Below are 18,778 nucleotides of genomic sequence, written 5' to 3' on the forward strand. Positions count from 1 at the left end.
ACATGTATACATGTTACGAATGTCAGACGACTCGACCTCCGGACTACTCGACTTCTGACAACTCGACCTCCGTGACAGCTCGACCACGGACAAGTCGACCTTCCTGAGAACTCGAGCTTTATATTCACCGTGCACTTGATGCATTCATCGCCGATGGATGACTTGCTGATCGTGCATTTCATTTTAGGCCAACATCATGATGAAAAATTTTGCTTGCTCCATGTTTTCCATAATATTTATGATGCCATGATTAGATGTAGGCCCTACTATGGTTTTATAATATTTCCTATGGTTTTATTGTCAATTATTTTAGTACTAGTATTATATCCAGACTTTTATTACAATATTCCGGTACAGTAATCGTATAGGGGCCTACAAAAAACATATGAAAACACTCAATATTTTGAAGTTGCTTCTTTCTTATCTCTTTCCCGGGTTATTATAAACTGGTATGTTTATATCTGATGTCATTATTTATTTATTTATTTATTTATTTATTTATTTATTTATTTATTTATTTATTTATTTATTTAATTTTTATTATTATTTACTTAGTTGTTTATCTAACATTTAGTATATTTCATAATTGCGTGAGGAATTATTTAATGGTATATTGACGATAATAGGTTATAATAATAAAATTATTATAAAAGATAATAGCTTGAAATAACTCTGCGTAGGAAAGGGATGGGATATCTTGGCAATATGTTGGTATTGTCAACTTGATAAGGTGATTAGCGCAATCTCACATTATACAATAGGAACAATAGCCGAATGGCTAGGATATTGAATTCTTTGGTATCAATCATTGACTAGTGTGTTATTAAGTCTCTATTATTTATCAATGGAATCTATAAGAATAATCAGATTCTAATCATCAATACCAAGTTGAAGAAAAATTATAACAGTAAGAAGAATCGTTTCGATTTCAGATTATTTCCAGCTTCAGAGCACAATAAGCAAATTAATATTAATTTTAAAAACTATATGCATATCATTAAAAAAAAATCAAAAACAGAGGGAAACAGGATAATAATCAATTTATATTTCTGAAATTTAGGCCTTGATGATATTAATGATATTTATGATAGTTGTAAATGTAGAAATCTACGTTTCAGTTACATTGATTACAGTATGTATTTATTATTATGTTAAATTCCTTCTATACTTAAAGTTATGTTAAAAATAATTAACTAATTTCTCCAAGACAAATGCGCACAGCGACAGCGAAACAAACGCGAGCAGCCGGGGCGAGCAGCAGCTTGGAGATATTATACTATTTTTGCTCCGAGATTTTTGGGGTACATTCGGCACCCACGTTTTGCACCGCGGGTATTTTGAGTGCTGCCGAAAGCGCCGGGTGAGACAGGGGTTGAATCAACGGCACCACGACCGAGCACGCAAAGGTGACAGAATGAGAACGGACCCGGACGTACGATCGATTGCTTGAGTCCCCGGGCCCCTCGGCTGCGTGTCTGTATAAACTGGTACATGTATGTTCTCATCACTATAACCGCAAACCGCTTGGGCCTGTGGAATTACGAGCCGTTTGCCCGTGTCTTGTGCCGTGTCTTTGTGCTTGCGACGTATATCCAGATATGTTTGTTTAATTTAGGGCCTATTATTGCAATCTATTTATTTATTTCATTTATTTAATTAGCAATTAATTATTTTTTATTATTATTTACTTAGTTGTTTATGTAACATTTAGTATATTTCAACATTGCGTGAGGAATTATTTATTGTATATTGAAGATGATAGCTTGAAATAGCTCTGCGTAGGAAAGGGATGGAATATCTTGGAAATATTTTGGTATTGTCAACTTGATATTGATTAGCGCAATGTCACACTGTACAATAGGAACAATAGCCGAATGGCTAGGATATTGAATTCTGTGGCTATTGACTACTATCTGTTCAATTAGCTTAGATTCTTGAATTTTTCAGATATTTGAAAAAATAAAGAATTGTGGCCAAAGTCATCAAAGAAAAGTGTTAGCACAGCCTTAGACCTAACGTGATTTATACTTTTCAAATTTCAAAGTTCAAGTAAAAACCCCATTTCTTTTCAATTTTGCCTCATTTTAGGCAGTTACTTGGGTCCACCAAAAGGGTTTACAAATCGAGTGGGACGGTCCATTCTCAACTTGGGGCATAGACTCTAACCAATTTAGCAAAGCAATCTGTCCACCAATCTGTCCTGCCATTTCAATTGTTATACCGTTCCGGTTATTGGATAGGTTCTATAGTTGAGGATGGTCCACCGGGTTTTGTTACACGAAATTATATAGCGCGATTACGTTTTATGCATAACATTATTCTGAGCATTATTTTTTTTCCTAAACAATGACATTAAAATCATGGATTTTGTTCTTATTTCAACTGGTTTATAATGTAATTGAGTTTTGTTTAATATACCATCATTCCTTCCCAAGAATATCAGCATTCGCTTGACATTTTCAGATACAGTGACTTTACCAGATTTGTTTTCTGTAACCTGATTGTTTTAAATAATATTTTCTTGTACAGTCTTTTTCAATCCACAATTTGGCTTTTTCAACTTTTGTGAAATTTTTAAATTAAAAATATTAAAAGTAGGCCTTTTCAACTTTTTTCAAATGTTCTATATCAAGTTTATAGGGCCGCCGCGCCGCAAAATGCTATTTCAGTAGATAGTGAAAAATACAAAAACAAACAAAACAAAACAACAAACACGAAATATCAAAATACTAAAAGTTTTTCCTAATACATTTAATACATTCTGCCAAATGTGTGCATTAATTTTCAGTAGATAGCGAAATAACATAAAACATCAACAATCCCCGTTCATATCTTAAACGAATTGAAGCGATGTCAAGTAAAACACAAATCTCGTACTCCGCCCCCCCCCCTGCCAACGCGCCATGCTATGCGTGGGTTCCGTTGCCCACCGACATGCCTGATGTTGAAGCGATAGAAATTAAGTCTTATACTCCGTTGCCCACCAACGTGCCCCAGACTATGCGTGCATGGGTTCCATTGCCCACCATCGTGCATTATGTTAAACATGTCAAAATTAACACAAGTGCAGTGCTCCAGGGACTGCCTTTGAGGAGAGCAATAGCAATCGCTCTCTACTGCTCAACTTAAATCTGATATAGGAGAGTGATTTTTAGCTCTCCTTAGTTGACCATTCTCTCCTTACATTCTATTGTAAATGCTCTAAACAACTCTCCTTGAAGACTCTTTGAAGAGCTATTTAATGCTCTCCTGCAAACTCCAAAAGACAGTCCCTGAGTGCTCCGTTGCCCACCAACGTGCTGTTAAACGTGTTGAAGCCTGTGAAATTAGCACAAGTCCCCGCATACTCCGTTGCCCACCAAGGTGCATATGTTAAGCACGGGTTCCATTGCCCACCAACGTGCTTATCTATGTTAAACATGTTGAGCCAAATTGAAATTAACACAAGTCTCATACATGATGACTATAAACACGTAGATAATACTAAATGTATGAACTTCTGTATTTTATAGACCCGCGCGCCGCGCCGGCCGTAAATGCTATGCTCATAGCATAAATAATAATAAATAAATAAATAAATAAATAAATAAATAAATAAATAAATAAATAAATAAATAAATAAATAAATAAATAAATAAATAAATAAATAAATAAATATAAGCAAGTCAATATTAACAGCGAAGCTTAAATCAAACCCAATGGAAAATACCCGTACATTGCTAAAAATATTATTTCTTGGTACTGAAATCATTTTTATTTCATGTCAAAAATTTTTATAGTCCTGAGACAATTTATCCATCCATTCCAATATAAAGAAGTTTTAATTAATTGTGTTTTAATAAATGCTCCGCATGGTAGTAAGAGCTGTATTTAATTCGTACACGGAACCAAGAAGTAGCTACTAGAGCTTACTAGCAAGCCAAGAGCATTCACATAATTTCATGACTTTTCAGTAAAAGTACGTGGTCTGATCATGATTCTGTATCTGATTTTTCTAGTGATATTTACTCTCCACGAAAACTACTAGTTTCCTTTTTATCTGACTCTTTATTAAATGATAGATTCCATTGATCATGCTCATTGATAACAAATACCTGACAGTCATTGATTTTATAATACCAAAGAATTAAACCTACTGCACCATTCTGCTATTGTAGGTAAGTGACAATGCGCTAATCACCTTATCAAGTGGTCAATACAAAAATATTGCCATATCTCTCTATGCAGAGTTCTTATTGTGACGGGACCGAGCGGCTAGGTACTTAGCAAGTGGCTTTATAGGTGGGCTTGCCGGAGCTAGAATCCGGCTATGCACTGGAGGAGACTGTGATGGACCTCAAAGAAAACTACAGTGATATCTTGTTTTACTTCAACAATGTATACCGATTTATTCGTGGCACTTGTCTTATCTGTATTACATACTACGGCTTCCAGAATATACTTTATCTCCACAAAGTAATACCATCTCACATATCAATCAACACTAGCTTTTAATCTGGCCAGCAGGCTGTCTCACGCGTCACAATAACCGGGCAGCAGGTAACAGTAACCACAAGTTGCCGTACCACCAATAACACGCTACACAACGGCAACAGTCTGATTTGTAAACCCGGGCCAAATTACATGCTAAGATACACCACGCCAGAATCTAGAACGATCATCACCGGAGTGAATAAGAAAAATGTGTTAATATAATTATATAACATGTTAGGCCTACAAAAATCTAAGTTATCTAGTACAAAATGAAAATTTGGGCATAGCGGCCCCGCGAAGCGCCATGCTAATATTGACGACACTTGCGTACGACATGCAAGCATGTAGTGGCAAAGTATCATCACAAAGTTTGACAAATATGATGTAAACACAACTACCCATTGGCATACGAAAAATTGGGCAGCATGGCCCCACGCGGCGCATGCCAATAGGTATAATACATGCAAATGACATATAATATGCATTGGCACATATTAATATTTTGAAAAATATACATAAGTTTTTGAACGCAATTGAAAATTTGCACATAGAGGCTCCCTCTAGGTGCAGACCAGATTTTCAACAATACATAAAGATGACATACGTATGTATCTTTACGATACATGACGTATATATCTCTATGCATCATCACTCTTAAAATTACGACATGGTAAACAACAATATAGATTTCAACAGACTATGTGTTATAAACAATAGCACCATACAAACCATTAGGCCCTACTATACCATTAGGCCTTGTCACTACCTCCACCACTCAGTATTTGGATTGGTCAACTACTCCCATCACTCAAAGCTCAGGCCCTCCATCACTCACAACTCGGAACCAACTAACTCCTCCATCACCCAAACTCGGACCAGTCAAACTCCTCCATCACCCAACTCGGACTAGTCAAACTCCTCCATCACCCAACTCGGACTAGTCAAACTCCTCCATCACCCAACTCGGACTAGTCCAACTCTCCTCCAAATACCCGCAGTACCAGGGCACCAGCCCACGTTGCACCAGGACACCAGTCCACGTAGAACCAGGACACCAGTCCACGTAGAACCAGGACACCAGTCCACGCAGAACCAGGACACCAGTCCACGCAGAACCAGGACACCAGTCCTACCCGACGTGTTCCTCCTCTCTACTACCCTCAACTCTCCAAATATCACTCTCCGCAGTAATTAGGCCCCCAGACCTCCTCTCTGCTACCATTAACTCGCTAAATATTGCTCCCCGCAGTAATTAGGCCCCCAGACCTCCTCTCTTATGGATCCGTGCTCCTTGCTCCGTGCTCCTCTTTTATGGATCCGTGCTCCTTGCTCCGTGCTCCTCTTTTATGGATCCGTGCTAGTACCTTTTGATCCATTGCCTCTCTCTCTCCCACTGAAAAGCAAACATACACGTGCACGGAACCATAATATAACACAATCATGTCTGTTGAAATCACATATAATAATGATAAAAATATACCATATCATCTTACCAATAACTTTCCGTGAGTACTTAACATCCACATATTATAAAAATAAAAATACATGAATATTTAAATATACTTCACACAATTTATAGGCCAAAATAAGATCATAGGCCCTGTACATGACATGTTTCATAATAAAGACCTAATTAATCTAAAATAGTATCTGGGTGTGACTTGCGCGAGTTCCACATAAATACTCTGATCTCAATATTAAAGCCTCCATGATTTGACAAAATATAATTTCGTTATTAACAAATGCTTTTAGCTGAGGCTACAATGTTTGCATATCAATAATAATCATGAATAATGTCAAAAGTCAGACAATATAAATAAACACCTAATAAATTGTGGACAATGAGAAAGAGAGTGAGAGTATTATTTTCCAAACGAAAATAATACAACGCGAAAATATAATAAACCCTATTAATATTATACGCAACTCGCCATCTCTAATAATTAATCAAATCTAAGATCCAAAATAATATTCGGGGAAAACCCGAGTAACGCAATTAGCGCATGTACATGTATATGTGCTACTTAGCAATGCGCTGTGCGGTACGTATACCTTTGACCTCATGACGTGACTATGCACCAATCTGCACGTACGCCATCTAGCAATAATGGAACCCAAATAATTTAATTATAAAATAATCTAAGATAGACGAACTAAATCAGCCATTTCTCTCTTTCCGCTTTACCTAGAAAATCCTGTTATATACCAACATGAGCAGCAAAGAATACTATATTGTTTAAAACATATGATTTTGAAATACGAACACGATAAAGCATGATTTTGGGGGTGAATTTGTGGCCCAAACCGATAAGAAATGTGCAGAGATGCTATGCTTTCCGTATACACGCACACGGAAAATTAAAACAACAAGCATCACTCGAGTTGCTCACACAAAAACGCTTAAAATACATCCTAAAATTAATTTCACGACTCCCAAATCACCTCTACGTGTTCTATACATAATAATCTAAGTTGAGTTGGAATGATTGAATTCCTAGTATCATTTATAATAATAAAAATAATAAAAGAATAACGAAAGAACAAGAGAAATATAATTACCTAGAACGATCATCACCGGAGTGGGGAAATTTCCACTCCGGTGAGACCGCATGGTAAGCAGCCAATCAGCGAGGCGTATTACCAGTTAATTGATTGATTGATAATGACGTAATGCAATTCGAAAATTCGCCTTTAAAAAGGCGCACTACGTGATTTGGATAGCAAAATTAAAGGATACTACTTTATAATATTTAATATTTCGAATCCCGTCACACAGCCCCCTCCCAACATTATTGACGCTCCGTCAAAATGTGATCTTTGAAACACTAACGGGGTTCGAAATTGTCTTACTCTACACATATATATATACAATTTACTCTACAACATTTTTCAAAATATATAGCGTCCTATGCTCCTTCCGACTCAGTCATGGCAATGGTAGTCAGCTTAATCATCTGGCATGCCTGAAGCCAACAAGTTCCTGGCAATGGTAGTCAGCTTGATCATCTGGCATGCCTGAAGCCAAATATCCTTTGTCCAACATGGAGTCGGTCTTCGGCTGACAGCAGATCCCTAGTCTTCTTCAGCCCCTAGCTGCGACCACTCTTCTAGACTCTGTCGATACTCTGCTTCCTCCTTCTCTTTTCTTTCTTGGTCCGTGATTTGCCGCTCGAGCTCTTCTAGTCTCTGTATCTCTTCCTCTGCCTCCTCGATCTTCTTGTCCAATTGTCGCTTCTCATGTTCCTTCCTTTCTATCCGCTCTTGCTGTTTCTTTAACCTCCTTTCTGCTTTTTCTAATTTCCGCTCCAGCATGCCCAACTCGTTTTCCTGCGCACTGACCCTCCTTTCTCTTTCCATTAACTCCATCTCCCACTGCCAACGTTCCCGTCTCCTCATTTCCATCCAGTGCTGATAGTACCCTTCCGCCTGACTCATTCTCCTCTCCCTTTCTCTTAATTCTCTCTCCCATACTTGGTACTCACGGCGGAAATCTTCTCGCCATCGTTCCTTTTCCTTCTCCCATTCTTCATCCACTCTTGCTCTATTAGAAGCCATGTCGATTTCTGTAATATAAGAAAATACAAGGGATTAATACTTTACAATAATCTCTCCTGGTTTACTCTTAGGCTAACGGTACCTAATGGGTCTCTGTCTGACTCGGCTTGGATTCCGACGTCCCACCCACATTTGGGGTCCATATGTGTCTTTCACATTAGGTGTTCCTTTAGGTTCTCCTATGTCTCCAACCCGATTTACCATACGCCCACTTCCTGGGACTCTATTGCCTTTTCCCCATCTTGGGATGTGTTGCACTGCCACTTCTGGATTGAACTGAACTCTCTTCTTCTCTTCTGATCTTACTGGACATTTCCTCAAGATACTTGGCCTCTCTGTGCCCTGTTCCGTACTTGAGTCCTTATCATCAGTTCCTTGACTCTCTACAGGTTCGGTCCCATTAGCTACATGACCATCTGGCCTTGGTGCTCCCACTGATTCTTCCACCTCTGGCAACACATCAGTCTCCAACTCAGACTGTTTCTCTGCCGGGACTGGAGCTTCGAAGACCCATGGTTCTAGCTCTGGTCCTTCATAGGGTTTGAGGCGGTCCGCATGCACAACCTTTGGTTTACTTCTGGCCGTCTTCTGTATGCGGAAAGTGACATCTGATAATGCTGTCACCACTAGGTAGGGACCTTCCCATGGCAGGGCGAGTTTCTTTGACAAGCCAGGTCTCCTCTTGACATCAAACAGCCACACAAACTGACCCTCCTTATAGATAGGATCTCGTGTTCGACGGTCATAGTTCCGCTTCTGGCGTCTACTACTCGCTTCAAGAGCATGCCTAGCCCTTTCGTGTACACCTCTCATTCTCTCTCTCAACTCTTCTGCATAGTCAGTTGCACAGTCTCCTTCTCCGGGCACTGCACCAAACACTAGGTCAACTGGGGCAGATACTTCACGTCCTAACATCATCATATTAGGGCTTTCACCGGTAGATGCTTGGACACTTGATCTATATGCAAAGCCCACATAGGGTAGACACTTGTCCCACTCCTTCTGGTCTTGTAGTGGCAACAACATCAGCGACACTGCATTGGTTATCGTACGATTGTACCTCTCCACTAAACCATCAGACTTCGGGTTATAAGGGGTAGTTCTTGTCTTGGTGATGCCCAGTATCTTGCACATTTCACTGAAAACTTCTGACTCGAAGTTCCTCCTTGGTCTGAGTGCAGTTCCAGGGGAACTCCAAACCGGCACACAAATTCGTGCACTAATTTGTTTGCTACTGTCTCAGCACGCTGGTCAGGTATGGCGTATGCCTCCATCCATTTAGTCCAGTAGTCTCCTACCACAAGGACATATGAATTTCCTTGGTGAGTCTCTGTAAGGGGCCCTAGGACATCGATTGCCACTCGCTCTAGAGGGGCTCCAACACGGGTTTGCTGCAACGGGGCTCGACGTTTGCACGGAGGGTTCTTCTTACGGGCACAGTCTACGCACTGCCGCACATAAACTCTGACATCAGCGCTCATACCAACCCAGTAGTACCGTTCTCGCAGCCTTGGCAAGGTTTTCTCTCTACCCAAATGGCCTGCAGTCTTCGATGCATGCAGTGCATCAAGTGCCTTCCTCCTTAGTGACTTCGGAAGCACTAGTAGCCATTTGAATTCTTTGCCATCGTCACTTTCCCATCGCTTCAGAAGGACGCCCTCTTTCACCGTCAACATGTCCCACTGGCCCCAGTATGTCTTTAATGCAGCTGACTGATGTGCAACGTCTTCCCATTTGGGCCGTTCACCCCCAGATTCCTTCAACACTATAATGGGTGACATAGTCTCATCAGCCATCTGAGCTTCTCGGATAGAAGTAAGAGAAACTTCAGGCATGGTAGTGATATGCCTTAGCCATACTTCAGTGTCACTGTTCTCCGCTGCTTCTGTCACTGGTGTGTCCAGCATAACACCAACTCCTTCAACCTCAAGAGTGTGCTCTCCACCGCTACTATACTCGTTTTCAGTGCTGACTTGGGCAATTTCAGCCCCGTCACGACGTTCCAGCTCGAGTTCTGGCTCTGTCTGGGTCCCAATTTCACTCGTGGCCATAGGAACCTCATTTGTCTCTACTAACTCAGCCTCCTCAACTTCTGAATCCTGTCTTTGGCTTTCTTCTGCCTCTTTGGCCATCTGCCCTTCCCATCGACCACACTGTTTACATGGGCGCCTGGACAAGCCATCTGCATTCTGATGACGCCTACCAGGGCGATACTCAAGGCAGAGATCAAAGCTTTGCACTACTTCTAACCACCGGGCGAGTTGGCCTTCCGGATTCTTGAAGTTCGACAGCCACCTTAAGGAGCTGTGATCTGTCCTCACCTTCACTTGGCCCCCTCCCAAGTAATGTCTGTACTTCTTCAAGAACTCCACAATTGCTAGCAGCTCTCGCCTCGTCACACAGTAGTTCCTCTCAGCTCTCTTCAGTGACTTGCTACCATATGCAATCACCTTCTCCTCTCCTTCTTGCTCTTGTGACAGTACACAACCGATTGCAAAATTACTTGCATCTGTGTCCAGGATGTACTGTCCTGCTGATTTAGGGTAAGCAAGAATTGGCGCCGTTATCAATGCTTCCTTCAATGTGCCAAAGGCTTTCTCACAATCCTCATTCCACTGGAACTTTGCACTTTTCTCCGTCAACCTGTGCAATGGTGCAGCCGTATCAGCAAAATCACGTATGAATCGCCGATAATATGACGCTAGTCCCAGGAAGCTACGGACCTGTGTCTGTGTAACTGGCGTCGGCCAGTCCTTCACGGCTTCTATCTTGTCCGGGTCTGTGTGTATCCCCTTCTCGGACACAATATGCCCCAAATACCGGACCTCTTTCTGCAGTAGGGAACATTTGTTTGGCTTGACCTTCAGCCCGGCACTCCCAAATCTGTCAAACACTGAGGACAACCTTGTCAGGGACTCTTCAATTGTACGGCCAAATACAATGACGTCATCTAGGTAGACCAGCAACGCTTCCCAACGCAGACCTGCCAGCACATTGTCCATCAACCTCTCGAATGTGGCAGGTGCGTTGCACAGCCCAAAGGGAAGTACATTCCAGGAATACAGGCCACTTGTTGTCCTGAATGCAGACTTGTCACGGGCATCTTCGTCCAGCTCTACTTGCCAGTAGCCTGACGCAAGGTCCAAAGTAGAAAAGAACTTCGCCTCTCCTAGCGCATCGAGCGAGTCGTCAATCCGCGGAAGCGGATAAGCGCTGACGGAAGCTTCGTTCAATTTCCTATAATCTAAACACAGCCTCTTTGACCCATCCTTCTTCTTCACAAGAACCACTGGACTTGCCCATGGACTATCAGAAGGTTGTATCAGACCCTTGTCCAATAACTCAGCCACCTGTCTCTCAACTTCTGTCCTCTGCTCAGGTGAAGAGCGTCTCAATGGCTGTCTAATAGGCTGGGCACCCTGTGTGTCAATGCTATGCTGGACCAACTTGGTACGCCCTATGTCATACTCGCCCCTCGAGAATATGTCCTGATACTTGACAAGCAACTCGAAGATCTGTCTCTTCCCCTCAGGCTCTAAGTCAGTGGCACAGCGCTCATACAACTCTTTCAGGTGCTCTGGAAGTTCCACGTCCGCTCCCACTTCTTCACATCTGCGAACCGACTGTTCGCATTCAACTTCAACATCTTCTTCCTCAATCTGGAGCAAACGGGCAACTACCTTTCCCGCCTTAAGCACCTTTTCTTCTGAGCCCAAATTCATGATTCTCACGGGTATGATCTCCGAGCTAGCGTCTACTACGGCTCGGGCTACCATTAAGTCATCATCTTCTATCCCCTGATCTATGGGTTCCACCAAGCACATCATGCTACCTCTCCTGTTACCAGCCAAGCATGCAGGGACCACCATTTCATGTTCTGCAGGTATACGAATCTCTGATGACGTAACCAGCTTTGAATACAATGGTTTGTCATCTTTTGTGCGACAATCCACTCTCTCGCCACGAATTATCAGCTGCAGACTATCAAAATCTATTTTGGCTCCGCACTTCCTTAGAAAATTCGTTCCCAGCAAGTTATCGCTGACTTGTGCAACGTAGACTGGCACACTCTCAACATGACTACCCACTTGCACCTCCATATAGGCTGATCCCATTATCTGTACTCTGGACCCATCAGCCTGTCTCAAGTATACCTTCTCTTCTTTCAATGGTGGTCGTCTCGCCTGCGGAATTTGACGGTACTGCTCTGGTGTTAATGTTACTTTGGAGGCCCCTGAATCAACACAAAGCATTACTCTCTCTCCCTGTATGACAGTTGAAACCCATAGATCCTTTATTTCCCCAGGCTCATTCTCCCCTATCCCCAAGGCGAATTCTCCTATGTCCGTGAGAAATTCGGTCTCCCCGGTGTCTGACTCTGGTTGTTCCCCTGTCTCGCAAATTGGTTCGGTACGCCCGCCATCGGTCTCCAGCCTTGGTCCCTCCTCATAGGTGGCCTCCCCCAGGACCTTTGGTTTGGCCTCATTTCGTTTCCCTGCCATCTTGCAGGACAATTCCGGTACATGTGTCCTTCCTGATGACACTCAAAGCATGCCAACGGGCGTTCACATTGCCACCAAATATGATCACGGCCTCCACAATTGCGACACTCACTCCACTGGTCTACCCTTCCACCAGCTTGCTGGGGACAGGACCTCTGCATATGCCCTGGCTCTCCACATTTGAAACATCTCCGTGGGAAGTCTTGACGAGCTGGAGAACGCGGACTCACTCTACCATTTGGCGGTGGTTGCTGTGACTTTGTTGCAGGAGATGGCCGAGGACTCTTATTAACTGGCTCTTGGCTCACACCACTCATCGTCTTCTCCATTCCTTCCACCTTCTCTAGCAAAACCCTCACCATTTCATCTTGACTCTGGTATCCAAGACTATCACTCCTCTCTCCCCTACCAGAGGCAACTTCAGGTCTGGCTTGCTTAACTGACCTCAAGTCGCGCTCCATCTCGCTCACACGTGCAATCAACTCACTCACTTCAGAATCTCTGGGTGAGTAGTCTCTTTCTTCACTCGCTATTCTACTATAGCCAACCTGCTTCCCACGTCCTCTGGTCTGTTCTGTCTTGCAGAATGACTCTACATTCTCAGCAAGCCCTATAGCATCCACCAGAGTTTTAGGGGTCGACCGGAAGAGTTCCTTGCGCAACTCTGTATCAGCTATCGCCCTCTTGAAATGCTCTCTAGCTATGTAATCTTTCTCCGCTTTCTCAGACTTCGGGTGTGCCAACTCTACTAGTCTTTTGATCTGCTTCCCCAGTTCACGGAGGCTCTCTCCTTGCTTTTGCTCACGCCGAGAAAGAGACAGGAAGTAATTCTCGGGACACTCACGTGGGCCGAACTCTCGTTTAAGTACCTTCACTACTTTGGCATAACGAGCCTCACGTGGATTAATATCATTCACATTCAGCGTGGCCAGTGCCTCATCTTGGCAACAAGAAAACATCTGGAATGCTGCTTCCCTGTCTGACCAGCCATTGTAGTCTCTACACGCATCGAACTGGGCGGCAAAGTCCTTAAATGAGCCTTTCCCATTGAACTTTGGGGGCTTCATACTTCCTCGTTTCTTAACTGTGTCGCCTGCACTGGTTGACTCATCTGTGGATGTCAGTGCAGATTTATTCTTCTTCCTTCCCCGTGACTTCTTCCCCTTTGAAGACTCCGTTTTACCCGACTTCACTCCTGAGTGTGATTTAGTCTCATCTTCACTAGACCCCTTGGATTCTCTCAGAAGCTTTACCGCTGACGTGCTCTTCTTAGCCTTTTTGCTGACTTTATTACGCTTGCCTTCACTTTCTGACAATGTGTCAGAGTCACTCCCACTGCTATCGCTACTCTCAGTTTCACTCTCTACTTCTATCGCCTTCTTCTTCTTTGACACCGATGCTCTCTTGGGAGACGATTTAGGCCTAAAGTCAGACTCCGATTCACTTTCACTGCTAGTCTCAGTCTCGCTAGCTAATTGTGACTTCTTCGAACTTGTCCTCAACTTATTCTTCTTCTTCTTGGACTGTTTATCCCCAACCTGATCTGACTTAGTCTCCTGGCCATGCAAAGTGTCCTTTTCTTTTGCCTTTCCCGAAAGGGATCCAAACTTGGCCTCAAATTGGCCTCTTCCCTTCAGCCTCTTATCACGCCTTAAGAGGGGTGGCTGGCTTTGCCCTGCAGTGTCACTATCTTTGTGTCCTTTCCTTCTATTCTGCCTTCTTTGTCCCTTAGATTGCCGTCTCGCTTCTTCCCCTGAATTGGAATCATCGGTCTGACAGCCTACTTCCACCCCATCTCTGGATGGCCATGCCATATCCACAGGCCCGTACTTTTGCTCACGCTCCATGTCTCGCAGTGCTCGCAACTCTACCCCTCGCAATTCGGTTTCACGCCTTGAACTTTCACATTCGCTCTTCTGCGATATTTCCAGTTGGAGTGCCTGACTCTTGGTGTTCTTTCCCCATTCTTGCAATTCTTTCCTCTTCCATTCATCACGTTGTGCTTGTGCAGTTTCTTCGCGTTTTCTCGCCATTTCTCGTTCCACCCTCTCACACTCATCCTGCTTCCTACGACTATCTCGCAACTGGTTTATTCTCTCCTGCTTCTCTCGTTCTTCCCGTTCCATCAATCGCACATCTTCATCTATCCTCTGTAACGCCTGTTTTTTCCGTTGCCTTTCGTGATCTTTCTTTTGTGCTTCAGCCTCTAGTTTTTGCATTTCTCGTTCTGCCCGTGCATTCTCCTCAACTTGTTCTCTTTCCCGTTCCCTGCGTGCCATCTCCAGGTTTTGCTCATTCCACTCAGCCTCCCTCATAGCCCTTTTTGCCTCCTCCATAGTCCTTTCTTTCACCTTCAATCCCCATTCAATATCCGCTAGTTCTTCATCGTGCTCACGCTTCAACCTACCCAGCTCTGCCATTTTCGACTGGTAGCGTTGATGTTCCTCCATCAACTCTTGGTCCGCATCTCTACTACTCACATCAAGCCTGTTCCTCGCTGCTCTCATCAGGGCATCTTGCTCTCGAGAGTCAACATCCCCACTTGCCTCCAACCTTGACGCCATTTTCTCGGATCCCCTAGATCTAAGGTTGTACCGTCTCTCTCTTCGCTCCTGTTTAGCACCATCACCCTCAACCTCTGCATCACCACCAGGTGCTTCCTCCTCGGACACATTTCGAGTCCTTCTTCTGCCTCTCTTTTGCAACCGTTCTACTTCTCTCTTCTGAGTCTGTCTCCCTTCCTCAGAAGTACTATCCCTTCGTTTCCGAGTTATATTCTTAGAACGTGCAGCCTTTCGCCCTCTATCAGGTTCGTCCCACATATCTGAGTCACTAACAGCGCCCACACTACTTCCAGGCTCACTCTCAATATCACTTTCATTACTGCCTGCCTCCTCCAATTGCTCTAGTTCAACCTTGCCCTCCGGTGACTTTAACTCTGATGCATTACTATCACCGGGCCGAGCTCCTTCCCACTTTTCCTTCCATCCAGGGCTACCTCCATCTTTTCCTACTTCACTTCCCGACATTGCTCAATACACCCACTGATCCTCTATTGTTACTTCAACTTGCTCTTTCACCTCTCTTTGAATCCACTGTCTTCCAAGACTTCGGGTTTACTATTTGCTCAACTTTCTCGACTTGTTACTCTCCGTTTACACCACCGCAGTTTCTGGGTCCATCTAACTCACAACTCCTCCTAATCTCGAAACAAATCCCACCGCTGCCACCACTTGTGACGGGACCGAGCGGCTAGGTACTTAGCAAGTGGCTTTATAGGTGGGCTTGCCGGAGCTAGAATCCGGCTATGCACTGGAGGAGACTGTGATGGACCTCAAAGAAAACTACAGTGATATCTTGTTTTACTTCAACAATGTATACCGATTTATTCGTGGCACTTGTCTTATCTGTATTACATACTACGGCTTCCAGAATATACTTTATCTCCACAAAGTAATACCATCTCACATATCAATCAACACTAGCTTTTAATCTGGCCAGCAGGCTGTCTCACGCGTCACAATAACCGGGCAGCAGGTAACAGTAACCACAAGTTGCCGTACCACCAATAACACGCTACACAACGGCAACAGTCTGATTTGTAAACCCGGGCCAAATTACATGCTAAGATACACCACGCCAGAATCTAGAACGATCATCACCGGAGTGAATAAGAAAAATGTGTTAATATAATTATATAACATGTTAGGCCTACAAAATCTAAGTTATCTAGTACAAAATGAAAATTTGGGCATAACGGCCCCATGAAGCGCCATGCTAATATTGACGACACTTGCGTACGACATGCAAGCATGTAGTGGCAAAGTATCATCACAAAGTTTGACAAATATGATGTAAACACAACTACCCATTGGCATACGAAAATTGGGCAGCATGGCCCCACGCGGCGCATGCCAATAGGTATAATACATGCAAATGACATATAATATGCATTGGCACATATTAATATTTTGAAAAATATACATAAGTTTTTGAACGCAATTGAAAATTTGCACATAGAGGCTCCCCTCTAGGTGCAGACCAGATTTTCAACAATACATAAAAGATGACATACGTATGTATCTTTACGATACATGACGTATATATCTCTATGCATCATCACTCTTAAAATTACGACATGGTAAACAACAATATAGATTTCAACAGACTATGTGTTATAAACAATAGCACCATACAAACCATTAGGCCCTACTATACCATTAGGCCTTGTCACTACCTCCACCACTCAGTATTTGGATTGGTCAACTACTCCCATCACTCAAAGCTCAGGCCCTCCATCACTCACAACTCGGAACCAACTAACTCCTCCATCACCCAAACTCGGACCAGTCAAACTCCTCCATCACCCAACTCGGACTAGTCAAACTCCTCCATCACCCAACTCGGACTAGTCAAACTCCTCCATCACCCAACTCGGACTAGTCCAACTCTCCTCCAAATACCCGCAGTACCAGGGCACCAGCCCACGTTGCACCAGGACACCAGTCCACGTAGAACCAGGACACCAGTCCACGTAGAACCAGGACACCAGTCCACGCAGAACCAGGACACCAGTCCACGCAGAACCAGGACACCAGTCCTACCCGCCGTGTTCCTCCTCTCTACTACCCTCAACTCTCCAAATATCACTCTCCGCAGTAATTAGGCCCCCAGACCTCCTCTCTGCTACCATTAACTCGCTAAATATTGCTCCCCGCAGTAATTAGGCCCCCAGACCTCCTCTCTTATGGATCCGTGCTCCTTGCTCCGTGCTCCTCTTTTATGGATCCGTGCTCCTTGCTCCGTGCTCCTCTTTTATGGATCCGTGCTAGTACCTTTTGATCCATTGCCTCTCTCTCTCCCGCACTGAAAAGCAAACATACACGTGCACGGAACCATAATATAACACAATCATGTCTGTTGAAATCACATATAATAATGATAAAAATATACCATATCATCTTACCAATAACTTTCCGTGAGTACTTAACATCCACATATTATAAAAATAAAAATACATGAATATTTAAATATACTTCACACAATTTATAGGCCAAAATAAGATCATAGGCCCTGTACATGACATGTTTCATAATAAAGACCTAATTAATCTAAAATAGTATCTGGGTGTGACTTGCGCGAGTTCCACATAAATACTCTGATCTCAATATTAAAGCCTCCATGATTTGACAAAATATAATTTCGTTATTAACAAATGCTTTTAGCTGAGGCTACAATATTTGCATATCAATAATAATCATGAATAATGTCAAAAGTCAGACAATATAAATAAACACCTAATAAATTGTGGACAATGAGAAAGAGAGTGAGAGTATTATTTTCCAAACGAAAATAATACAACGCGAAAATATAATAAACCCTATTAATATTATACGCAACTCGCCATCTCTAATAATTAATCAAATCTAAGATCCAAAATAATATTCGGGGAAAACCCGAGTAACGCAATTAGCGCATGTACATGTATATGTGCTACTTAGCAATGCGCTGTGCGGTACGTATACCTTTGACCTCATGACGTGACTATGCACCAATCTGCACGTACGCCATCTAGCAATAATGGAACCCAAATAATTTAATTATAAAATAATCTAAGATAGACGAACTAAATCAGCCATTTCTCTCTTTCCGCTTTACCTAGAAAATCCTGTTATATACCAACATGAGCAGCAAAGAATACTATATTGTTTAAAACATATGATTTTGAAATACGAACACGATAAAGCATGATTTTGGGGGTGAATTTGTGGCCCAAACCGATAAGAAATGTGCAGAGATGCTATGCTTTCCGTATACACGCACACGGAAAATTAAAACAACAATTAAGCATCACTCGAGTTGCTCACACAAAAACGCTTAAAATACATCCTAAAATTAATTTCACGACTCCCAAATCACCTCTACGTGTTCTATACATAATAATCTAAGTTGAGTTGGAATGATTGAATTCCTAGTATCATTTATAATAATAAAAATAATAAAAGAATAACGAAAGAACAAGAGAAATATAATTACCTAGAACGATCATCACCGGAGTGGGGGAAATTTCCACTCCGGTGAGACCGCATGGTAAGCAGCCAATCAGCGAGGCGTATTACCAGTTAATTGATTGATTGATAATGACGTAATGCAATTCGAAAATTCGCCTTTAAAAAGGCGCACTACGTGATTTGGATAGCAAAATTAAAGGATACTACTTTATAATATTTAATATTTCGAATCCCGTC

The 18,778-nt window shown here is 42.7% G+C and overlaps 1 protein-coding gene across 1 annotated transcript; it reads right to left on the reverse strand.

Annotated features, from left to right (window-relative positions):
* Window positions 1-7,545: 7,545 nt before the first annotated feature.
* Window positions 7,546-8,124, reverse strand: LOC140163236 (uncharacterized). The gene has a single exon (XM_072186634.1). The coding sequence runs from the start codon at window positions 8,026-8,028 to the stop codon at window positions 7,546-7,548; it is 483 nt and encodes a 160-aa protein (XP_072042735.1). The 5' UTR covers window positions 8,029-8,124.
* Between the last annotated feature and the right edge of the window lie 10,654 nt (window positions 8,125-18,778).

This window comes from Amphiura filiformis, chromosome 10 (assembly GCF_039555335.1).
Source record: "Amphiura filiformis chromosome 10, Afil_fr2py, whole genome shotgun sequence".
Lineage (NCBI taxonomy): Eukaryota > Metazoa > Echinodermata > Ophiuroidea > Amphilepidida > Amphiuridae > Amphiura > Amphiura filiformis.